Below are 26,402 nucleotides of genomic sequence, written 5' to 3'. Positions count from 1 at the left end.
AAAAATTTCCGGTACACACATCTACAAAGAACCTAATACACAGTGTTACTGAATAACTGTTTAAACGGTTTACACTAATAGAATTATTTACAATAGCAGCTTATCAAATAATAAATAGTATGCTTAGTACAAAAAAAAACTTGCAAAGGACATATACATATGATATTATTATTAAAATTAAAATTAGCCATAATAGGCATTTCCAGAATTAAATATATTTGAATTTATTATTGTAGAAAAAATATTGCAATCATCGAATGTCTATTCCAATGGACATTGTTTGAAACAATATAACAACTATTTAAACATAATTTATTATTTTCAAATTTAACAAGAATACACATTAATGTATATGTAAATTAAAAATTAAACTTTCTTATCTAAAATATTTATATAATTATAAATAATATAATTTATTAAAGTGGAAAAATGTTTAGTATATAAATGAGTCAAATATATAATTATTTTAACAAAGACAATAAAATTACTTAATTAATAAACAAAGTGTTGTAAAAAAATTATTAATATAAGTTAACTACAAATAAGTATTAAAATGAAAAATAAGAAAAACAAAATAATATCTAAAAACTAAATTTCATTAGAATAACCATCCAGCACATACAATTACAAATGTTAAAAACAGGTCAGGCGTTAACGGGGAGGAAAGATTTGTCCATTTTAATGGACCTTAGATACTTATAATTATAAAAATAACCAAATATTCCGGAGCCAAGAGAATACTAACGTGATATAAACTAGGCTATAAAGAGGTTTAAGAGGACTGCGAAATCTAGGAGTATATGGGTACGAGCATTTTTACTTTATCGACACGATAAGGACTTACCTGCTAGATACACGAAGTCCGTCGAAACGAATAAGGTGGAGCTGCGAAAGTTCGTATAGCACATTTAATGGGGACTGAACTAATTAAACTTCACAAAATCCATCCAGCAGAGTCGTTCCTCTGATCGACTTCCGTCAAATAGTTTTGTTGTGGGCCACAAGGAAGAACGGAACCACCGTGGCAATGTTCTCGGGTAATTTTCCAACGTTTCGTACAAGGTATTTTGACAGAAGCCGCCGAAACTTGAATCAGGGCCGTTAATTGTTATCGCAGTAGACAACAAAAATACAATTGTTATCGGTAGACCGGAGACGCGCGGACGGACGGTATTCGCAAGGCGAACCAAACAGCACGGATGAAAAACGTTTGACAGGGAAAAAAAGAAAAAATAATTATTGTTTGAACCCAGCACCGCGGGCAGGGTCTTATCAACCACGAATGATATCGTCGTAAGACGTTTTACGACGGGCGGCGACGACAGTATAACCACAACAAAAACGGCATGATATCCGAGCACACGAACACACTGTTCCCAGCATATTCGTCTACGCGCGCACCACAAAATGAAAACGTCTTTCGGAAGTGAATTCAACGTAGTGCGTTCGTTTTCACATTGGTTTCTTGTCGTGTAACCGAAACGAAATTACTGTTCGATATACTTGCACGAGTGTATAGAGCGACAATGTATTCTTTTTTGACGAGCAATAGAGACGGTCCGAGCACCAGCGCCGCTACCGGCACGTCGACGAGCAAATCGCGACGTGATCATCCGTATGCGAAACACGACCGGACTGAAATTAAGTAAGCCGAAACATTAGAGACACAATTATTGAAGTTTTGAAATTAAATTCATGTCGATTGATAAAAAAAATGTCTGCACTACGATGCGAGTAAATAGCTTCACTATGTTTTTCTAGCATAGTGTCATCACGCGTCTTTAAATTTGGTACATAGAAAATACGTCTTGTTATCTTATTAGAGTCAAAGCCATAGATCAAAGAAATTTGAGTTAGGCTTAACATAGGTATCCTCTGATTTTTATCTCTCATCTTTCTAGTATAATTTAAAACCAAGATGGATGTATATCCATCTTGTTTTAAACTATGAAATCACTTACATATACATTTATACACTATATTATAACATAGATATGAAACTCAAAACTTTAACTAGTAGAGAGTATCCAGAGTTCATTGGTTTACGCTATTAATGTAAATTAATAAGCGTAAGTTTCTTTCAAATCATTTAAAACCTAGTATAACTTTGTATAAACTTAAAAGCAAAACAATGGAAAAGTTACATGAAAAAACTCAAAAAAAAAAAAAAAGTAAAATAAGTATTTTAAAAAAAGATTACACTTCAAATAACTCTTAAGAATAATTAATAATAAAATAAATAATTAATCAAACCATGTAGTGCAGTGTGGTTATGTAAACAGTATATGGTACCTCTGTATTTTATATTATTTATTAAAATTTATATTTATATTTTAAGATTATACACAATTTCAAAAGGGGTATATCGATTTCTCTATTTCATTTTTAAGAATATCCAAAAAAAATTAAAGAGTTGAAAATTTTAAAGATTCCTAGTTATACTGTTTTGCAATACTTAGTTTTTTCATCAACATTCAGTTAAAATTTGAATTCTAAATTTAATCTAACTGACCAACATTAACTTTACAATGTTAAAAATATAGATTGGCACCAAAAACTACTTTTGGTAGTAACAAACTCAACAATCAATCAAACAAAGTTATTGATGAAGGCAAGCAACTTATAGTTGGAAGTGTTGAACAAGTCACACGTTGGTGTCAAATGTTATCGTCTTTGGAACCAACTAAAATTATTTATCAAGTATTTGGTAAGCATATCATCACTGAATAAATGAGACTATAATTATATCTTTTGAGATTTTATTTTAATATTTCAAAGAATAAGTTATTATAGTTTTTATTCAAAATGATTAAATATTAAATTTAATAATTTTATATTTTGAGCAAATTTTAGGAATTATGGGTTTAATAAAAACTGGCAGTAACAAATGTGAAAAAGTATTTTGTTTGCATAGTGAACATAAAAAATCAGGAATAGTTTGTGTATTTTATGAAATAGATAGAAAAATCCCAATTATACAAGAAGGAACACTGGTTTTGTGAGTACATGTTTTATTCATAAAAATATTATGTGTGCTATTTATTAGTATTTTGGACAAGGTTGTATCTGGCAATCTAGAAAGAGTTATTAATTAAACATTAAGATATTCTCAACATTTATTTGTATTATATCAAGTTAAATATAAAGAAATCATATGCTATTTTATACAGAGAAATATCTATTAATTAGTTAATTTGTAGGAAATTTAATAATTTTTGTTCAGATTTTACACTTTTTATTTTATAAGATGTTCCAAATATTTATTATAAAAATAATTTTGTTATTAAGATTTAAATGTGAAAAAAGATTTCACTGTTATAAAAAAAGAATTTTATTCATGAATCAAATCATTTTCTAGACATAACCTTGAAAGATTAAAACCATAATCATTATGTTTTTAAAACCTATGTAAACACATTGTTATTAAATTATATTTGATAATCTTAATGATTAAAGGTGTACTGGTCATGTTAAAGGAAAAAATAAATTACAGATATTCACTATAAGAGAATTAGATGAAAATGACAAAAATTCATTTGACAGAATATCTTTGGTAAGCCAATGGACAATAAATGACATTTTAATATACAAAAAAATAAAAAATTAAGTAACAGATTAAATATTTGATTTAGGTAATTTTTCTTCTTAAAGCAAAGACTCAAATAAATTGAATATATATATACATATATAATTTTTTTAAATTTATAATATTAATTATATATTATATATAAACATATATACCAGTATCATAAATAATACAATGTCTATTAAGTAAATTAATAATTATAATCTATCACTTATATCATTTCCATTTTCTTTTTTATTGGCTATTCTCGATCCAAATTGTAAAGCTCGTTTTGTTAAACTAGCCACATTTACTAGTCCCAATTTGAAAGCTGCTAATCGTAATAATAACTTTTCACCTACATTGTTCGGATATGGTTCTCTGGGCCAACATCTAAAACAATACAAATTTAACTTGTACTCTACTAATTTAACTTAGTATTAATTTACCGTTGCCATGGTGCGAGTCCTCGAACAAATTCTACAAAATCTTCATCTAAATATGGTGTTCGTAACTGACGACCATGATCACAACATACACGATTATCTCGACCAAGGTTACGTGATGGTATTTTGGCAAAATCTTTGTCAAACTCTTCTTTTAATGATGGCCAACCATGATGTTCTAAAATTTTTCTATATCTTGTGTAACCACCTAAAAGTTCATCAGCACCGATTCCAGAAAATAACACCTGCAATTTTTTTCAAATTGTCAGTAAACAACCAACATTTTATACTAAATAATTTACATTATTTATGAATTCAAGTATAAGAATATTGTAGTTGAAAATTTTTTGGGTGGAATTGATAAGTTATGTTTTATCAGTGTTTATTAGAGAGATTGAGACATTTTTTTTTTATTTTAACAATTGTTTAATTTTTCTCCTTAAATAAGTCTTAAGTAGAAAACAACAATTAGCAAAAAGCAAATTTTTAAACTTGAAATATTTTTATTTACAAAATGTTTTTATTTATTGGCATTATGGCGACCAATAAAGTTAGGTAATTAGATTATCTGACTATCATACGCCAGCCTCACAGTTAATTTATTATCTTTCTTACAGTTTTCTTATAGTAATATCACTAAAACTTTAATTATACTAAATTTATAATTTTATACAACTATATAGTATAGTATTCACTTCTACTCATTATACGTAAATTAATTTTGGATAGATCCTTTGTATAAAAAAGTAAATATTTTAAATATTAAAAAAAAATGTAATACAATGAAATATTGTTAAACTTATAAATAAATAGTTTAATTTATACAACAAGAATAACAAATAAAATAAAAATCAAAAATAATTTAATAAGAAATGTATTATTGTTATTTTTACTTGATTATGATTTACTGATTTCAATTATTTTTAATTTTTATAATAATAGAATTAATTATAATTAAATTACTTACTCGTGCAGGCGTTTTATAAGATTTGCCATTACAGTGGCCAAGTCCTCGAGAGGCAAACCATAAGGAACAACCAAGGCTATCATCCAAGATAGTTTGTAAAGGATAAATTAGATGACGTATAGTATTGAAACGTTTTTGTTTTAGTTCAGCAGTTGGAACATCTATCTATGTGTACACACATGAATTAAATATTCATATAAAATATTTAATTTAGAATTAAATTAAATATTCCTCACTTTTATTAAATTCCATTGCCTAGTAGGACATAAGCTTTTCAATTCTTCTAATGTGGTTAAACAGGTTTGTCTATCTGGACTTTCAAAATTACCAGAATTTTCAGGTCTTTCAAATGAAACATTTAACAAGTCTATTGGTTCGTCAGATTCAACATATTTAGAAGCTAATAAAGCTAATATTGCAGAATCTATTCCTCCTGAAAATAAAATGGCAATTTTTGCATGATCACATTTGAACTCGCATATTTTACAAGCTTTTGGAATGATTGTTGTTCTTTTTTTGACTGACTTTGTCAAGAATTGAATTAAATTACTGACATTTGTACAAAATTCTTTATGTGATACAAGATCACATAAATTTAACTGATCATTTTTGTATAAGATAGATTCTTCAGGGTTTGTAACTTGACGAAAACAGCTTGGTTTAAAATATTGTAATTCATTTGAAATTTTGTAATTACAATCAAACCGCGTGTGAGACCACTGAAATAACTGTGGTTCTAGAATGTTTAAAAGATAATGAATTTTAGTTTTAAAATATTATTGGATAGCAGTTTTCACAATAATAATATTTACCAAATTTGCATGAGTTTATATCAAATCTGAATAGTCCTATAGCAGGTACTTCTTCAAGGTCTGCAATACTTTTGTGTCCAACTGACGTGATTATCAATTTGTCGGCACCAATGTTCCATAACAAACTAATACGTCCTATTGGATCCCTGCCGACCCATAAAACTTGTTGTTCATAGTCATAATAGATTATAGAATAAGGACCATGTACAGAGGTCATAAGTAGTTCCATATTGCCTCCATCACATAGAAAATCCGAAATTATTTTTGTATCACTATGTTTGATACTAGTATTCATCTAACATAAAAAACATGTTTTACCCAACTGATGTATGTATACCTATGTCTAACTGGGATAACTCACTGTTTGATTCCAACTGTATACGTCACCGTTCCATAACAACACATTCCCTTTATGGTCCACATATGGCTGACAAGTTGGACGTTCTCCTTGTATCCATAGAATATTGCCGGAGAAAAAAGCAGTATAATCATTAACTACAATCTGGTGAGTAGATCCAACATCTGGGCCTCTCTTCTGCAATGATGATCTACACTTACTGATCTACAAAAGAAATGGTTCAATATCAGATAGTTGTGTACAAAAATGCACAAACATTCAATTAACAAACCTCATTGCATACAGCTGATCCTTTAACAAATGAACAGAATATGCCGCACATCGTCAAGAAGAGCAAAGGTCAACAGGAGCAGTATAGACTTTGCCAATGTCCAACAACCACAAATCGGTAAACTCATAAGTTAAGTCATTGTCATCTAGAAATTACAAAAATTCCGTATGATCCAATGATGTTAAATAGTTGACCCTCAGAGTCGTGACTTTATAATACTATGACGATTTAAAAATATAAATTAATTCAATACTCTATATCACCTCGTTATCAGGTTACATCGACGGCTTCTATGGTAAGCGGCGGGGCTCAAGATTCATCAAACTTCGCAAATTCTCAAACGATTTGATTGATGACGAAACAGGTCGGTCCAGCATATATCTACAAATTACATAAAAAAACGCGCAATAATCTCACACGGTAGATACGCACTAAAGGTAGTTTGTTCGTCAGCCGTCGAGCATGTGTCGTTATCTGTGCATCATAACTTACCATGCCGCTGCCGCCAACCATATTTGTTTCCGTAGATAAGGTCGTTCAGTTGTGATAATAAATTTTGAAATATCGTCTGCCTACTCAGCATATGATTGAACTAGGTATTAGAATTACAGAGATGTAACTTATCATTCACTTAGGTCATTCGTTCATCGTTCACTTAGATGAACTAGTTCATTGAACGATAAGATACTTACATCAAGTGAATGACGACAATTCGTTCTTTCAAGAATGATATAGTTCATTTGTTCTAATCGTTTAATTAAACTATGTCGTTTGTGAACGACACACCTCTAGCTATGACTTAAAATTATAGGCAACAAGTGACAGATGATTCTGTCGGTATTGGTTAAGGGTACTTATGCACTATGTGACTGCTCTTAATACAGTCACTCATCCAGTTGAATCTATCAAGACATATTCTATAAACAAATGTAATGTTTTAGGTGTTGAGGATTACAAGTAAATCAATGTCATTATGTTACTGTGATTTATACCATGTCAAAGAAACACACATTTCATAACTGATTAATAGATTATTGTATAAATTATATATTAAATTCTCAAAATAATATATTGTTAGTAGAAACTTATTTTATTAAATATTCCATTTATAATTGAGTAAGATTTATAAAATGTATGAGAACACCAATATTTGATTCTTACATCAAACACCTATTCACTAAAAATCATTAAATTTATCATTTTTATTGTTCATAATTCATATAATTGACAATTACTAAAATTACAGTTAATAATAATATATGAATGTAAAAATATTTAGTTAATATAAGAATGATGTCATCAAATTTATCTAGTACAAGATATATACAAAGTATGAATAAGACAGACATTTAAAATGTATTAAACTACTCTATCTGTATTGATGAGGTGTTCCAGCAGCCTTGACATTTGTCTTCATTCCTGGGGGCGGTTTAGGCATCATACCCATTGGTGGTGTATTAGGACCCATGCTAGGAGTTACTGGTCTACCTGTAGGCGGTACCATCATTCCACCAGGAGATACTTGTGGCACCATCGGTTTTAAATTCTTACCCATGCTAATAGCTGACACTAGTGTATGTAGGTCAGCAACCGATGATGTTTGACCAATACCAACTCGAGCTCCAGTTTCTACTTCCCATTCTTCTCTGGCTTTTGAAACCAGGTCCAAAACATGATTGACAACTTTGTTAAATGCTGCTAGCTGTTTCTGAGCAGTTTCAAACTGCAAACCACTAGCTTTGTGTTCAACCTGGGGGGGAAAATAATATTGCTGTTAAGGTAAAATGGTTTTGTTTGGACACAGGTCAAAACAATTAAGATATTTTGTTTTTATACAATAATACATCACAAACCTGCATAAGTTTATGCTCAACCTCGGGTTCAGTCTTTGTACGCAAGAAGTCTGGCACAATATCATGGGATAACGCTGGCACACGGTTCTCAGTGATACGAGCTAGTTCTTCATCACGTTCAGGGTTCAACATAAGCGGCAGTACACTGTAGTTGCGCAACTGTGGTAATTTCTCATACGACAAATACTTCATGATAGCAGTGTACTGCGTGGAAAATACCGCAAACGTGTCCAGCACAGTGGTCCAGCTCACATTGTCCCGTTCATGTTCCAACTTGAATATAAGAGAGTATATCTGACCTTTGAATTCGTTCAGCTTGCTCTGGAAGTTCTCTAGCACTAACTCCAGTTGTTTGTCATCGCGCTGCATTTTCGGCGACTTATACTTCAGTTCCGACGATGTTAATGTTAATTATCATTTATTGTATCTTTAGATCATATACAATTGAAAATTATCTACGATTGTATCATTCGTCATTCCACGTTATCATTTTCATGCGATGCGTAGCGGTGAGTTGCGTATCCGTAGCTATCGTCGACGGCGGTGATAAGCCTCCGTGATCGACCGGCCGGGTACGTAATCGCATTGTTGTTATCGCGAGTAAATGTGTTCGTTATTTCACGTTTTCAAAATGTATCGGTTATGTTTTAATAAAAATCATGTTTTCAATGCCACAAAGTTTCTTAAGTTCTCGTGTTTCAGTTTTAGTATAGTGGCATTTTTATCTTCATTTTAGTGTCCGGCGGCCATAGCCTTCGTGGTGAATACTATCGGCACCATTTGGCTCTCGTTTTTGTGTCTTGCTCATCATTATTATTCGTTAGTCGTTCTACAGCCCGGCTGTAACAGCCTTATTGTACAAACCACGTTATCTGTGTTTGTATATATTTCGTGTCGGCTGTTTTGATAAGTATCGTTCTGCGCAATTGCATTGCTTTCAATTCATAGTCACCGTGTTCTAGATAGGTCACTTACCAACAGCCAGTGGCGTATTTAGAAACTTATTTTGGGGGAGGGAGTGTCATACCTAATAGTGAAATAATTTTATAAATTAGTATAAAATGTTCTTTATCGACTTATTGTTTAAATAATAATAATAAATAACTAAATTAAACGTATGATCGTATTAATCGTATTTTATATTACTTTTGTTGCGCATAGTGAATACTAGAGATCTGCACGGACCGTGCCATAATTTAAATATTGAGGGGTTGGTTATGGGAGGGAACGGAGCATTTATTTCTTTGGAATGGGCCGGTCAAAAAATAAAACTATCTAAATATAAGAGTACAATACTAATGGCGATTATTGGCGTTGGATAAGGAAATGTTTCCAAACTGTGATGAAATAGGCTAGTCACAAATCATAATAAAAATGTATCTATATTATTAGTGTATGCGATATTAATAACAATAGATCATTGATGAAAACAAATAATACATTTTACGGACGGGCCCCGTCGGATTGGTCTTCAAAAAAAAAAAAATTAAGTACCGGATTTAGGTGGGGACATTTTGTAAGTTTAAGTTTCGGAACGGATCGTACCGAAAAAACAATCAGTACAGATCTCTGGTGCATACTGACTAGTGATGTTAAAAAGTATGTTAAAAGTAGTCACTGCTACTTTTCACAGTGATCCAATGAGTAGCAAGAGCAGTGACTGCCACTCATACATAGTGATTTTATCACACTGTGATGATATCACAAATCTGTTAAGTTGTCCAACTGAAAAATATTTAACACTGTAATTTATGAAATAGTGATATGCTACTATTGCTACTCGCTACAATAGTACTAAACACTTGTGTGCGTTATATAGTCACAGTGTAGATAAATTGATATTAAGACTGTAGATACTAAAAATAGTGGGAATAGAAGTAGTTTACTACATAGAGCATGGTTTACTAATAATAAATAATTATAACATGAATATAATATAATATAATGTAATATTTTTATTAATATATAATATATTTTAGATAAAATACCATTCATTAAAATTACACATATTAAAACATACAAATTCGTGATTTTAAATAGATAATTATTGATATTATAATATTTGTTAATTTATTATATTAGTCATTAATCATAGGTAATGAATAATGACAAATATTATGTCACAATTACATTAGGTAAATATTATCTGATATCACGACGATAAGGGCGCCCTGAAAAAAATCTTAAATCAAAAAGGGCGCCATGAGTCTAAAAAGTTTGAGAAGCACTGGACTAAGTTATTGATATTCTTATTGACCGATAATTTCCCCACATCAGATCAATTACAATTAAATTATTAGCAATATTAATATTTTTTTTATATATATATATTTTTTTTTCATTAAAAAAAAATGAGTTAATACTTTATTGAATAAATTAACTAAAATTATTATATTACTGATATATTTAAAATTTGATGGTTTCAAATATTTTTTGGGAGGGTGAAAACCTCCAGCCCCCCTCATAAATACGCCACTTCCAACAGTCTTCGTCTGGTGCTGTAGAACTTTCATCTTCGTTGGTGACTGTGCTTTGGTAGTCGTACATACCAAGTGCTGTGACTTTTATATTTATTTATACACTGTGGTGTGTTGTCGTAGGCAATTATTAAAGTCACAGTGCTGGTGCGGTAAGTATATAAATTTACTTTTACAATATATTTTATTATTATTTATACATAATAATTAAATATTTTAATAATATATATATATATTATTTTATAATTCATTTTTAGATTATTCTTACATTTAGGTACCTCCCTAGTACATTTCAATGGTGTTTTGTTGAAAGGACATGTACCACATAATTGAAATTATTCAGGAGGAACAAAATAGTGTTTTTTAAAAATGATACCGATAAGGTCGGTTGATCTTGGATATACCTTCATATAGTAGGCATGTTGATAATTTGATAACAATTATCATTCAAATGCTTAGTTTATTCGATAAAACCACTAGCAATTCCTGTAGTATACGCCCTTTAAAAATTCTCCGTTAAAATATATATATATTCTTTAGGGCGTTTGGATAACTTATATCCGCTATATAGAGAATAATTCTTAATATCTTTAACCACCTCAATATTACAAATTATGCGCCTATTTTTCCTGAAAATTTTGATACCAAAAACTCATTTTTCGATTTTTTTGTGGTATACGCCCTTTCAACAAAATGCCATCGATTTGTTTTTATGATATAAATTTATAGTAATACACATGTTTCCTTCTATTCTTATTGCCTCAGGTTATTATTTGTACAAGTTGACAACTTTGACGGTATGGTATGTAGCAATATATGTACATGTTTTATCGCTAATTACAAAATTATTTTACTATATCGTCAAATCAATACTTCAAGATAAACAAGATACAAGTGTTCTTGGAACATTTAAACTCAAATAATAGATAATAAACGAATAAAATATAAAATTCAAATTCTATGGAACTGTATTCTGCAGTGTGTCATTATTATAACAAAACATACAAAATAAAATGGCCAAACGTGTCATTAATATGGGCAAAATAAAAATTCTTAATCAGGATAAACATGTGTGATTAAATTTAAAAATTAATAATAATAAAACATATAACAGCATACATGTTTGGAATTTCTATCAAATTTGTCGATTTAAGGTTCATTTGACGTCCAAGTACTTACCTATATTGTATTAGACTTTTGATATGGTTTTCGGTCTGAAATATTTGCTTGAATACTATATCCGACCATTTTTTCTTGGAAAACTCATGGCCACAGAACGTGCATATACTCCAGTTGAAAAGTCAATATTATCAATATTACCATAAATTAATAAAAACTAATGCATAAATGCACAGTGATAAAGTATACAATATAGTATGGTATATAATATTAATCAATGTTTTAATCAATACTTTTAAAACAATAATTACATTGAAGTGTATTGATATAATTATCGTCTTATCAGTTATTATACACATAGTAAGTTAGTAAAAATGTATAATATGTACATAAGTTGAATGCGAGTAAATTTTTAAATTGGTCAGTAAATTGCGATTAATTTTTGCCCCCCTCCTCCGACAATAAGAGCCAAGTGCCGTATATAACGAGGACTAGGGTTTATGCTTACCTTTCGTTGGTGATCAACCAAATTATATTGGCACTATGACTCATTTCATTTTGATCACAGCCAAGTTATTATAAATTCATTCTCGGACCGTTTTCGGAATCATTGTCGTTCGCTCTTTCATTCCGCTGTTTAGGGTTATACGGCTCGGCATCATCATCCGGGGATCCTTCGTCGTCCGATGAACCGCTTCGACCCACTTCGGTCATTATCAGCTGGGAATAAACGTCACGGTGCGCTAAATCGCCGACTGTTGCAGCCATTATTACCCCGTTCTCATCGTCGTCGTCGTCGGAATATCTCGTCCATTGGTTTTCGTCATAGCTGCACTCCTCGTGGACGTTTTCGAAACCGTCGTAGTGCAACGACTGTTTCGTCAACCGCGACGACGACTGTTTGGACGAAGCCGACATCTTCGGTTCTACGTTGAACTCCATATTGTACACTTGTTCCTCGTCATCTTGGTCGGTCGTCCACGAGTCTTCGGTTTCCTCCTGGACTAACGACGGCGTAGACGAAAACAGTCGTTGGACACGATCGACCGACGACGATTGATCCAGTTTCGCGTTCGTGCCGGCGCACGGTTGCTTAGCGATTGGAGGGAACATTTTGCCCTTGTACTTCAACGAGTCTATCTCCTTGCAAATGCTTTGTTTCCTCTTCGACAGCGTGTCGAAAACGTCTTTCAGATTGGCCATGTCGGAAATGTAAGAACTATCCATTGACAAATCTTCAATTGTCTTCTGGAAAATAAAAATTTAAAAATAATTAAACACATGTCCAAGACGTGAAGCGTTGCAGCGATGCTATATTCCGCTGTATAGGTGAACATATATCATTCGGAGTGGATACAATAGACATGTATCTAATGTCAATGAAATTTAAACTAACTGCACCGTATAACCGTTGTATATACTCGTATTTACATTGTTTTTTTCTTGTACGGACAAACACTGTTGGAGTTGCTGAATACCTTCGCGGACACCTTTTAAGGTAATCGTTTTAACAGTATTCGCTCCTAACAAGTCAGTTAACATTTCTTGATGAGCTCTGATTTGGTTCTGAAATGAGAATGTGAAATTAATAACGACATTCAACACGAGCACTGTACATAATATTATATCATATCGGATTAAAAAAAATTATAGCTTTGTGGCAATTTCGTATTCGTTTTATCTTGTAATTGTATTAGTATCATTTTAAAGCAAAGATGCAATTTTGTACCAACATAAAAGTAAAAAAAATTGTCCTTGTTATATCGAGTGTACTGATTTCGTGTCACAGAAAACTGAGAAAACATTTTTCTCGATCATATATATAGATATAAATGGTTGTATACATCTGACATAATACTCACTTCCATTAGTTTTACTTCTTTGATAAATCGTTCCTTTGCTTCTTCCACATTGGACTTGGCTTGAATAATCATACAATTAATTATGGCCATTTCCATATCGTCTAAAAAACTCCAATCGGTTTCCATTTTAAACTTTTTAATCATTTCGTCTCTGATAGCCACTTTAATTTTTTTCAAAACGTGCTCCATCACGTTTATCTCCGTGCGCAGCTGTTTGGCAAGTAACTTTTCGTCTTTGAACGTGTCTTTAATTTCTTCTATCTCCTTTTTCAATTCTGCTACCCTGTTAGTCAACACTTGCATAACGTTTCCATAAACTAAGATAGAGTTTTTCAAGAGCCTAGATTTGGTCGTTTGAGACTTCTTCAATACGATTGTTGTTTCGATATCATTTAATTTTAATTGCTTTTCAATCTATAATTAAAATAATCATAATCAAATAAGTCTATAAATAAATATTTAAAATAATTATTTTAATAATAACTTGAATACCAATAACAATCTATCAAATCTATATTAGTATATTTGTATTTCTAAAGGTATACTACGAACCTGATACGCTTCTAGTACATCTATGTTTTTCTTTAATTCATTTTCAATCATGATCAATTCTGCTTCAGCAAGACTTAAGCTCTTATTTGATAATTCTGCTTTTATTTTCGTTTTTTCTATGGCTAGTTCAATTTCATTACGCTGTGACCTTAATTCGAAAGTTAAAGCAAATAGTTTTTTATCACACCCTTCTGGTAGTATGTTTTCGTCAAATACTGTGAGTCGACCCATTTTTGTCAACGATTCTCCACTTCCGTTTTTAACAAATTCTGGCTCGGAGTCAAATTCACTTTCATCCGATGAAGATGAAAATGATTCTAAAACGTTCAATGCGTTATTTTAATGTTAAATTATCTATAAACACAGATTTTAAGAATTAATAATGAAATTGGATTGCATTATAATATGTTACCGTCATCATCTTCGTCGTCAGATTTGGCTTTAGGAACTCTCAGTTTCTTTTTAAATATTTTTCTTAAATGTTTTGCAAAATCATCATTCCGAACTTCCATATCAAAAGTATGTTGAATGTCTACTAGTTGGTTTAATTTGTTCTGGATTATTTTGTTATAATACTTTATCTCTTCTCGTATTGTCAGTGCCTGTCAATATTAAAATGCCTAATTAATTAATAGTTCATTTTCAAACAGTCAATTACAAAATTTTACTTGGTTGATTTTATCGTTTTGTTTTATAGTTATTAGGTATACATTGTACAAATATTCTTTTTCGACCAAATCATAATCGTACAAAACTAACAATTCTTCTTCAAGGGTAAGAGCAAATAATTCTAGAAATGTAATACGGAGTTTAACATTTTTTCGAATTTCCTCCAACATTGTGAGGTGGTCATCAAATATATTAATTTTTGTTAACATTGATTCATGTAAGCACATGTGTTTGTGTTTTAATTTTTCTATTCTCATTGTTTGCATAATGGTTTCTAGATGAGTAGAATTTTCGTGAAATTCATTTATACATATTTTTGAATATAAATCACTTTTCTTTGAATTTAAAATTAAATGCATTGGATCCAAATGATGAATTGGTTTAAATGAATCAATCAAATGTGGCTAAAACATAAAAACATAAATAAAGTTAAGTAATAATACTATGCAGTATTTCCTACACAACAGCATGACGTTTTAATACAAAAACAGTACATAATATGTTTATGTTTACAAATAAAACCGCTGTTGGATATTTTATTTTGTTTATCAATATATGTTATGGAACAGTAAAATTTATACAAAAAACAACCAAATATTCATAAAAATAATAATAAAAAAATATATATATATATATAAATTCATCATACATAAGACACATTTATTGTTACATTTTTTAAATGTGATCAACATTTTATTGTATTTTACAGAATTTGCTAACTTTCATACATAAGTAAATTATTGATACTAATTTATGTGATGAAATGGTATTTACAAATCAATAGAAGTAAAGCAGTTAGAGTTAATTAAATTCATATATTATAATCTATGACAAATTAAGTTAAAAAAATCCAAAAGTAATAATATTTAATATGTTTGAAAACAAATGATTCAATACAAATAATTGAAATAGATTAATTCTTATATATTTTAATGGTTTTTATGTCACAGAACAATCATGCCTGATAGTATTATAACCTAACTCTAACCTAACCTAATCTATGAAAAATGGGTCGATACATAATATTTTGATAGAATTGTTAATCTGTTTACTTGATTTTAAGAAATATTAATTTAATTAATACATTTTTTTCGAAAAATCTTGTGTTGCAAAAATGACTAACATTTTTAAAAATGTGTGTATGATAAACATTAAATGCTTCACTAAAAATCATAATATATATATATATATATATATATATATATATATATATATATATATAATAATTATATCATCATACCTAACCTAACCTAATCGGCAGTCATCAAAACCGCACACTTACCGTTCATAACCGCACACGTTTATTCTATTGTTAAAAAGATAAATTTGAAAGGTCGGTAGTTCAAAACCGCACACATTTGGTTAACAGTTCCTTTCTCTCTGCACACTTTGCATGTACAGTTCATGTTGCCGATTTTGTATAAGTCCCACACAAAATCTTTTTTTTTATCCTGGGACCTACTTGGGGTGATGTTACTTAGCAAATCGGGGGAAATTTTTGTTTTGAACTATCCGAGCGAGCGAGTGACCACGCTCGGTTTCGAGATGCACTCATGTTATTTTAAATAAATGTATTCGTAATTGATATATATAAGTGTGCGGTTTTGAACGATGACCTGTTTTTGAAAGTATGCGGTTATAACGACGCCCATATATACGTATATAATTTATAATACTAACCCTCTTATCATGACAGTATGAAAATTTGTGAATATAAGTATTGAGTAAATTTGAGATACAGTTAAAATTATTTATACACATGGCATATTTATATTTAAATAATTAATAATTTTACTTGAGTACATATATGTTTCTTACGTCAATAGATTTGTCCGCTATGACTTCAGGAAAATCTGTAGGAGTAATTATTTCTGGACTTCCTAACTCATTTTGAATTTCAGAAATATCATATTTGAACTGTTTGTAATCGTGTATCAGCTTAATTTTTTGATGTTTCAAATCGAAGACTTTTTTGTTAAAAGTTGATTTTAAATTATGTACCTATTATTAGAACACAAACTATCAGAACTGTATTAAATATTTCGAAAATTGGAAAATATAGACCTCATCTCGAACGTGTAGGTATTGTTGAAATTTGTCCTCGATCGAAATTATTTTATCATTAGAGGGTTTAAAATCGGATGCCGTTTTCAAATTGAAATTGCCAATCGTTTCCCATGCATTATCTAATACGGCTTCTTCTTCGTCTTTAGTGTTATCTGGTTTATCATTTTGCATACTTTTAATTTTGAGAATCTCTTTATTTTCAAAATCTATTCTAGCCGCAAACTTATCAATAGCACTTTGAATTTTCTTAGGCAAAGATTGATAAATTTCACGTACATTTCGAAGAAATATTTCCGATTCAGTTACTTTGTGAATTGGATTATCGGTTGTTTTATCCACCACCGTTGATTTACGTCGTCTGCTAATTAAATGTTATTTAATTATGAACAATATATTATCTATTAAATATATTTTACATGGGTAATTAAAAACAATAGCGATAATAAAAACAACTAATACAAATACAATAACATTAAAAACTAACCTTATAGCGTTTCGATCCTTTATTTTTTCTAGACTTGCAACATTTCATTAATTCATTAGTCGATTACAATTTTTTATGTATATTTATTATTGCTATTTAATACTTACTGTTGTTTGGAATGTTTCTTAGATGCAAATTCTTCCATTAAACTGCTGAATAAATTATGTCGTACTTCGTGGTATATGGATTTTACTTCTATGTCTTTTCTAGATCGATAAATACAATACACATTAATAACAATATTTTATAAAATATACTACAATTTACAAATACTTTTGTATAATTTTATTAGTTAAATTAAACTATTTAAAGTAAACGTACGAGATTGCTTTAACTTTAAACTTAGTTGTTATAATTTGATCGACAAAATAGGATTTTAATTTTTTTAGACCCAATAAGCTTTTTTCATAATCGAACGCAAATTTAAGATGTAGTTTGTTCATTTCAGACTCCGCTTCTTCGATCAGAGATCTATTGATACGCTCATCGAATTGGAAATAATTATCAGGAAATTGCAATGATTCAGGCAACGACTTATTACTATTTAAAAGTAGTTTAAACTTCTCTTTTAACTCATGTAATATACAACTGATTTTATCCTTTTCTTGATTTGCTAGGTTCATGGCTTTGTGTTTTTCTTTATTAATCTTTCTTTCTTCTAAACTAAGTTTCAAATCTTCTTCGGTTTGTAGAATATTATGATTCTAATCATAACAAATAATTTTATTTTGTATAACTATAAACTTTTTTTCTCTGCTTACCTACCATAAATTCAGGTGATCTAGGAAATTTAGAAACTGGAATAGAGTTTTTCTCGATGTCGCTATTATTACATTGAAACATAAAACTAAAAATGTTTCCGTCATCACCGTAAGTGTACATCATACAATTGTCTTGACTGAAACACAATTTTTTTACTCTTCCCAATTTGTTGTCATGTATTGAATATTCTATGTAATTACTCAAATTGGATAAGTCATCAATATTTACATTCGTAACACGAATGCTGCCATCAGCAAATCCCATTAATACTGTCAAAGGATCAATTCCGCTAAAAAATATAATTATTAAAAATTATTTTCCTTAATATAATGCGATTATACGAAATAAGAATAATTCTGTGTGCATATACATCTAACAAGCCTATAACTTAAAAACTATGATCATTCGAAGTTTTGACTGAAGAAATAGGATAGCGTGTACAGAGTAGGTACATTGTACATGTCTAAAAAAATCTGATAGATTATATAATATGACGCCGTATATATTAACTTTTATCAAATTCAACATTTTCATGGCAATCTTATCTGTTTGGATTTTAAATAAGAATTTCACGTTACCGTTTATAACAATTGAGTCTATAATATTTTATAAACAAGTGTGAAGATATGAAATAATTTTAATTATTAATTAATTAATAATTAATCCAATTATTCCCCTCCCCCTTTCCCAATATAAATATATAGCTTGGTATTGTTATTTTTATTTGATTTGAAACGTACTTACATCATTTCAATCGCAGTTAGTGGTGTACTATTTTTACCAGGTATAATCGTTGTATTGATTGGTCCTTGCGTTTTGAAATCATATTCGTACAGATTACCAGCGTTGCAATCGTCAATAGATACCCACAAAGTTTTTTCTGACGGGGTGTAAATAGCAAACAGTACAGGACTCGGAGAAGGAGAAACGAACCGTTTTGAAGGATCACTGTGTTCGTTTGAATCACCGAGAAACATGTTTTCGTCTATTACCTTACCGGTATTTTTTTCTTTTCTCATTCTCAACTGCTCCGCCTTTTCACATGTTTTCTCTTTTTGTGTGCGCTCCACACCCGTCATGTACCGATCGTGATCGATTTCCGATTTGATGTTTTCCGTTTCTATTATTCGTGACTCGAGTTTTAACAAAAATGATTTTTTAGTGTACGCCGGACGACTCGTGGGGACGTCTACTTCTACAATATGACCACTAGAGCAACTTACTAACGCTGTCTGTAACTGAAGAAAATAAAATTAATATAGAACCGTTCAATGGTTCAGCAATTGTTTAACGCAATTTAATATGTTTAAGTTAAAGCTACGTTCAATTAAAGTATATACTTCCGATGGTTTCCAATAAATGAAATTGACTTTTCCGAATAACGGATACATTCCAATCGGATTCAACTTAATTGGTTCGGTCAATATTTCGTAGACAAATATGGAACAATCGTTACTTCCACTTATGAGAACTGTTGCACTACGGTTTACAGTCAAGTAACCAATATCGCTCGTATGTGGTTTTGAGCTCTAAAACAATTAAACCATACACTTGACTTTATGAATAATAGAAGCTATCACGATAGCTTATTGAAAATGATTGTATTTTACTTGTATTTCAATAAGTTTTGATGGTTGTTCTTCGGTGATATCCGCCAGAGGCACAGCAACTAGTTTTAAAATTCCAGTTTTAAATCCAATAACAAAAACATTTCCTGTACTAGCGATCTGCACCCAAAAATTAATAGTAAGACACTCGGTAAATATATTCGAATCAAAAAAGGTTGTTAATGGAACGATGAAGTTTATACCTTCAGCGGTAACCAAATCAATGAAGTGACGGGTACTTTAAAATCGTGCATGTATATTAACTTTTTGTTTGCGACGTCATACACATGGAACCATCCGTCCAGCGATACGGTAGCAATGAAATAACCTATTGGTGAAGCTTGCAAGGAAGTGATCTTGTCACCGTGGAATTTGGCCAGTCGTTGTAGTGGTTTCGTGTTCGCTGCTACTCTGATGTCGGCCAACCACATTCCTCCGTTGCCGTCCTAAAACAAAAACTCATAGCACATTCATTGATATTTTCCAAGGCCATAGCCAAGGGTGGCAAGACATCAAATTGTTTGTAAACATAAGTACAAAGCTACATGTAGCGTTGCTTTTTGATCTCGTTTACCTCTCTATAAAACGTTAACATAGCATAAATACAATAGCAGAATTGAAATACAATATGTTTTGTTAAACATAGGTGATAAACATATACATTTTTATATTTCATATAATGATTCATTATTCTTTCAAAATTATTTTTCTACTCGTTATAATGCCCATAAATAGTTTTTAATATATTTACTTGAATGAAGTAATCAAAGGAATTCGGGTTTTCGTTGACTTTACACATGCCCATTATTTTAGCAACGCCCACTGAGTCTTGAACGTTAATAGTGAACGATGGTTCCATTTCCAATACTCTATCCTTTTCGGGTGGATCCGCTGTGTTTATCGTGCGGTAGTACCAAAACTTTATTGTTCCATCCATACTGACGCTCGTTAACTCCATGTCGTGTTCAGAATATAAAAACATAATGATCGGGGCCAAGTGACACGGTTTCCTTCCTTTTCTCATAACTTGCAGGTTTATGATCTCTTCATCCCATACTAGAATATTTCCCCATTTGCAGCCGGATATAACCTAAACAACGTCAAATAAACAATCGTAAACTATAGCCAATAGTTAGAAAATCAATTATAAAAAAATTTACTTTTTCATCTGGCATTGAAAATATTCCCACAACATCCGATATCTCCGTTTTTCCGAATCTGCCCAGTCGCCCTTGGAGTTTTAATCCAGTAAAAGTGTTTGCCATTTTCCAAAATTGTATGTGACCCGAGCCTGCAGTAACTAAATGATCGGGTATAAAATTTGAAAATCTACAAATATCAACATTCTGATCATGAGATTTGGCCCTTAAAACTATTTTTGATTCTTTCCAATCCCAAATTGTTAGTGTATTATCTGGTTCACCACCTTGAGAACACAAATAGTTTCCATTTTTTACTGGAAAAAACGATTAATTATTCTATCTCTGAATACAAATCTAACTGATTTACAAAAGCATTTAAATGTTGCTTAGGTACCTGTAAGTTAACCAATTGTTTTGTCTCACAGCACTCCCTCTAAGAACACTAATGATTTCAAATGTTGGCCATTCGTATACTATTATTAATGGGTTATTGCAATTTTCTCCAACAGCTAAATGATTTAAAACCGGATTTTTCTGGTTTTTTTTCAATCATTATTATATAATTATTTATACTTCAGAAACTCAAAAATGTTCAAATAAACTCACAGTTATATGTCCTATTCCTCCGTTTCCAGCACATTTTCTAAATTTCAAACTGCCATTATTGATGTCAAACATGTTAATATAGCTACCAGCCGCATACACTACCGTGTGATCATCTGCGGCACATATATTGAACATTTTGGAACAGCAATCATAACCGAAAGAATGACTAAGTATAAAATGTAAGAAATTTGAAATTTTCAACAACAATATAACAACACAATATATAGGTACATCATTATTATATTTTTTACTTTATCGTTACACTGGCTACATTTACGACTAAGAATAATTATTAATAACTATTGACAGTGGCGGTTACACATGAAGTTCAAGGGAAGAGGCGAAAATAAAGTCAACTTTCCCCCCCGTTGGAGCCTCCATAGCATTTATATGTATACTCGTGTATATTATATACATATAATATATAATATACATATGGGTTATAGGTATAAATGTATAATAATGTTTATACATTAATAATATTAACATACTTTAACATTAATGTATTAAAAAACAGATATAATTGTATTGACTTATAAAATTTATCTTGCTATAACTATAATAATAATATTAATAATTATTATAATTATAATTATATCGGTCATGCGCAACCAAGACAGAGTATATATTATTCATAATTAAAACGAAAAAATATTTTGCTATCAAATTATAATTTTAAAAATGTACAGAAAGGTGTTGTTAGGCCAGCGATATACTAAATTTAAAAAACAAAATCCCAAGGGGGCCATCCACCAATCACCCTCCTCCCCTTATAACCGCCACTGATTATTGATATTAATCAAGTTAGAATCTAAGGTAAGCTTAAGACTTGAAGTAACTTTTAAATACTGTACACAGGATATAAATACAAAGAATATAGGAAATATTAGAAATAATTTATAAAAAAAAAAAAAAAAATGGAGGAATTTTTTTAACATTTTAACTCTTTTGGCTTGCATTTACAGAATTCTGTATTATTTATTAAAATAACGCTTTTTTTAATGTCTTCACTTTTGTAAATTTGAATAGCAGGAAAAAAACAGTTAAGTATGACTTATAAATTATTGATGTACTCACAAAAACTTCCCGATTTAATGTTGATAAAATGTAAAACTCATGGAAAATATTATTATAATATCCATACTGAGAAAAATAAACCGAAGTTTTGAAATAATTTAAACACATAAGACCCCTATATCATATCAACATGATTTGATGCTTTAAGAAATATGATGTAAAGAATTAAATTTATGGAAAGCCAACGACCGTTTTAACAATCTCGTCGAACCATGTGCAATGATTATAAAAAATAACAAATAATGATTTGATTTGATTTCAGTTGATAAAGGATACCTACTGTATCTGTATTATATTTTCATCTATTCCGCATTTTTCGCTTTTAATTGGTTTTGATATGAATTCATCACTATTAAATAGACAATTAATACTATCGATTTCTTCGTCGTGTTTGGCTTCATTCAATAATTCCTTAACGTCACTATGTCCATCAAGACCATCGTCACAAGACATTTTTCTCAAAATGACAAATTTAATATAAAACCACAAAGAAAATAATTTTTATTAATTTTAAATCAAAAAAATGATAACACCATATTGTACATATTATATTGTTGCTTAGTAAAATAAGCATGCATGACAATTGAGCGTGAAGTTTTATCAATAATAATGTGCATTGTGCATTTAACATGTAAACAAAAAAAAAAAAAAAAACGCCGTTGGAAGTTAAACAACACATTTCAAAATACCAGCTGTATTTTAATAAGTTCAGTATTCGAATAAGAGAATTTTAATGATGATTTCATAATGAAATGTAGGTTACCTACTTTAAGTAAATAATATTTACCAACTAACCTATTTAAGAGTGAACTGAAAAAATGTCGGTGGGGTGATTGAAAAAATTTAAAATGTTATCGTGCATTATATATTTGAATCTATAAACTAAATTTTATCTATTTTATCTCATGGGAAACTTTGAAATAACTACATATTAAATTTGTAGGTCAAATAATTCATTTTTAAAACACTTCCAAATACTTCAGGTGAGTAGGGGAGGAGATCGATCCTATCCCTCCTGTGTTCATGCTTCGATTACCTACTAGTTTATTATTTTATAAAAATATAATAAAATAAATGTTGACTACTTACCTACGAATACGATGATAATTAACAGCCTTATTGATATTTTATAAAAATGATTCTAATAGGAAATCAAACATAAGAAAAATTCAATATAGGTATAAGCCCTACATTAAATGTCCTGTTAATTTTGTTTTTACTTATATTTTAAACCAATGATTGCTTACAAATAAACAAAAAACAATAAATAAATGATTGTTAAGGATTTATTATTATTAATGATTATTAAGGCACCTATTTCAATGTTTATTCCAAATGCTTATTCTTTTGAGAACAGTTTTAAAATAATGCACTGTTTCCAAATAATGTATAAATATAAATGTTAAAACGTATAATTGGTTATAATTAGGCTTAGTGACTTATAGCTCTTAAAAATACACAAATATGCATGCAAATATGCTTCTAAAATCATTAAAATATGTATTATAATATGCATTTATATGCATTAAAAAAAAAAAAAAAAAATGACCAGATAGTACACAAAATGAAGCGTGTCCATCGGATTTAAATATATTTTTAAGCTCTGAAATAAAACTTTGTAGTCGGCTACTCGTAGACTGTTGTAATTTTGGCATAACACGATGTTATAAATTATCGCATATGACGTTTTATGTACCTACGATTCGACGTTGTGTGGTTGCAAGACACAAAAACAACAATAATAATAATCGACTGAACTGAACACTAAAGAAATAATCTATTATTCTATATTGATTATTATCTTTATCGACATTCGGTCAATATCCAGCGGCTTATACGGTCGATACGGGTTTATAGTATTATTTATACTTGCACAAAAATTAAAACGAGATAGAGAGGTAATTTGCAGATAGCATATTACTGGAAGTATTAAGTCCTCTTAGTACATTATTTTTTCGATCGGTTGAAATATATATATATAGTTATATGTATCTATAGTTTTTAATTTCAAATAATAAAATTTGAGAAATTTGTCAAAATATGCAAATAAGCATAATAATATGGTACATACTATTGTAATCATTTTCACTATAAAATTTAAAATTTGTTAATAAATTCTTTTCTCTTTTTTCTATATAACTAATATCTGAAGCCTACCCCTCTCATCACAAGCTTGCTTAAAGAGATGGGCAATCAACTCAGTTTATTGGATCATTTAACTTAATTTATATTTATGTATTCTTCCTAAGTTGAGTTGAATAAATTATTATTATTAATATTAAAATAAACACTCTCCTGCAAAATCTGTCAAATATGCAAAATATGCACATTCAAATTTTAGATCTGATATGGCATCGAGAAACGAATTTATTTCGCACTCTGCTATATTTAACAATAATTAAAAAAAGTATCAAATGCTAGAAGTCCCTAAGCCTAGTTATAACACTAAAGCACAGGTAATAAATATTAATAGAATGGTTATACAAAAAAGAAGCGATTCCCAAGTTATGAGGCATATAGCAAATGCTTATGTAGTATATATATTATACTAACATATATTCATTTTTAGGTTGATAATAATTTGCTTTCAATTAAATCAATGGTTCCCAAAGTGTGTGCCGTGACACCCTGGTGCGCTGCGATGTCTATACGGGGACACCGCACCGTCATGAAATACTATCGGATCTAAATTTTTTCCGTATGATTAGTCATATTATGACTTGGAGAAGAGCGTCCTGAAAAATCTTAGATCTAAAAGGGCGCGCGCCGTGAGCCGAAAAAGTTTAAAAAACACTGAATTAAATAATAAAAATGTTTTATTTATTCATGGAGGGTATGATTAATTTTTTTTTGTTTTAGAGATACACGACCTACACATTTTTGGGAACCACTGCCATATAGAATAGACCATGCATGATAATGAATGTTTTATGAATTTTTATTTTTGTATAATTTTGACCAGTAGTAGGATTTTAGTAGGATGTAGGTTGATTTCATTTAGTACAGAAGTTAATGTATTAAGACATAAAACTATTTATTGTACTCAAATACTTAACAAAATAATAAAAATCTTTAATAAATAAATCACGGAAAAGTTATTGCTTACACAAATCAAATTATAACACAATTTCATGACAATATATCATTTTTACAGCATATAATATTAGTCCTACATTTTAAAACAGCAATGAATTAGGAGAAATCATTAAAATGTGCAAAACTTAACACCAGTTTAAAAATATTATAACATCAAATGTTTGTTTTGAACTCTATATAAAATAACATTAATATTGTAATGAGCAACTATTATCATATCATAGCTCATATACATGAAGAAAAATATAAGTAAATAAAATTAAAATGCAAAAAACTCAAATCTCATGTATATAATATACTAAAACAATTATCAAAAATACTGTTAATTAAGTATAAACTTTCATAAATTCTTTTCAGGACATGATTATAATATACAAATATTTTTGTCAAGTAATTCAAAATAATTTTAATAATTACAAGATACTACAATTTGTAACAAGTTTAATTAAAACAACTGTTTCATAGATGAAAAATAAAAATACCATAGATATTATAATGAGTAATAGAAAATATGAGTCTGATAAGTATTAATATATAATACATTTAAATTTATTACTCTAATCTAATCAAAACACCAACTAGTTGAATTCATACAATTAAGCAATGGTAG

General features: G+C 29.8%; 4 protein-coding genes across 4 annotated transcripts; 1 reads left to right on the top strand and 3 right to left on the bottom strand.

Annotated features, from left to right (window-relative positions):
* Positions 1 to 810: 810 nt before the first annotated feature.
* Positions 811 to 3,592, top strand: LOC112689998 (spermatogenesis-associated protein 22-like; the record flags this gene model as incomplete). Its single annotated transcript, XM_025563892.1, has 4 exons — positions 811 to 1,645; positions 2,544 to 2,707; positions 2,854 to 2,998; positions 3,457 to 3,592. Coding segments are annotated over exons 1-4 (564 nt in total), but the record flags the coding sequence as incomplete, so codon positions are not given.
* A 157-nt stretch (positions 3,593 to 3,749) lies between these two features.
* Positions 3,750 to 6,909, bottom strand: LOC112689995 (asparagine synthetase domain-containing protein CG17486). The gene is made up of 8 exons (XM_025563889.1): positions 6,683 to 6,909; positions 6,420 to 6,564; positions 6,152 to 6,352; positions 5,791 to 6,085; positions 5,215 to 5,714; positions 4,979 to 5,143; positions 4,015 to 4,256; positions 3,750 to 3,958 (listed from the first exon to the last, which is right to left on the bottom strand). The coding sequence occupies exons 2-8, from the start codon at positions 6,468 to 6,470 to the stop codon at positions 3,784 to 3,786; spliced, it is 1,629 nt and encodes a 542-aa protein (XP_025419674.1). The 5' UTR covers positions 6,471 to 6,564; positions 6,683 to 6,909; the 3' UTR covers positions 3,750 to 3,783.
* A 795-nt stretch (positions 6,910 to 7,704) lies between these two features.
* On the bottom strand, positions 7,705 to 8,844 carry LOC112689996 (mediator of RNA polymerase II transcription subunit 8). The gene is made up of 2 exons (XM_025563890.1): positions 8,273 to 8,844; positions 7,705 to 8,169 (listed from the first exon to the last, which is right to left on the bottom strand). The coding sequence occupies exons 1-2, from the start codon at positions 8,639 to 8,641 to the stop codon at positions 7,789 to 7,791; spliced, it is 750 nt and encodes a 249-aa protein (XP_025419675.1). The 5' UTR covers positions 8,642 to 8,844; the 3' UTR covers positions 7,705 to 7,788.
* A 3,398-nt stretch (positions 8,845 to 12,242) lies between these two features.
* LOC112689999 (cilia- and flagella-associated protein 44-like) lies at positions 12,243 to 23,212 on the bottom strand. The gene is made up of 21 exons (XM_025563894.1): positions 22,977 to 23,212; positions 21,620 to 21,785; positions 21,400 to 21,547; positions 21,032 to 21,327; positions 20,623 to 20,961; positions 20,075 to 20,317; positions 19,875 to 19,991; positions 19,605 to 19,793; positions 19,009 to 19,502; positions 18,268 to 18,553; positions 17,824 to 18,206; positions 17,610 to 17,708; positions 17,503 to 17,535; positions 17,016 to 17,376; positions 16,770 to 16,952; positions 14,951 to 15,355; positions 14,695 to 14,884; positions 14,283 to 14,599; positions 13,731 to 14,144; positions 13,300 to 13,434; positions 12,243 to 13,116 (listed from the first exon to the last, which is right to left on the bottom strand). Exons 1-21 carry the CDS (start codon positions 23,147 to 23,149, stop codon positions 12,445 to 12,447), a joined length of 5,643 nt encoding a protein of 1,880 aa, XP_025419679.1. The 5' UTR covers positions 23,150 to 23,212; the 3' UTR covers positions 12,243 to 12,444.
* Positions 23,213 to 26,402: the final 3,190 nt, after the last annotated feature.

This window comes from Sipha flava, unplaced genomic scaffold, assembly GCF_003268045.1.
Source record: "Sipha flava isolate LNK unplaced genomic scaffold, YSA_version1 48971_pilon_pilon, whole genome shotgun sequence".
In the NCBI taxonomy this organism is placed as follows: Eukaryota; Metazoa; Arthropoda; class Insecta; order Hemiptera; family Aphididae; genus Sipha; species Sipha flava.
Note: the sequence above shows the minus strand (reverse complement) of the source record. Positions and strands in the feature narration are given on the sequence as shown.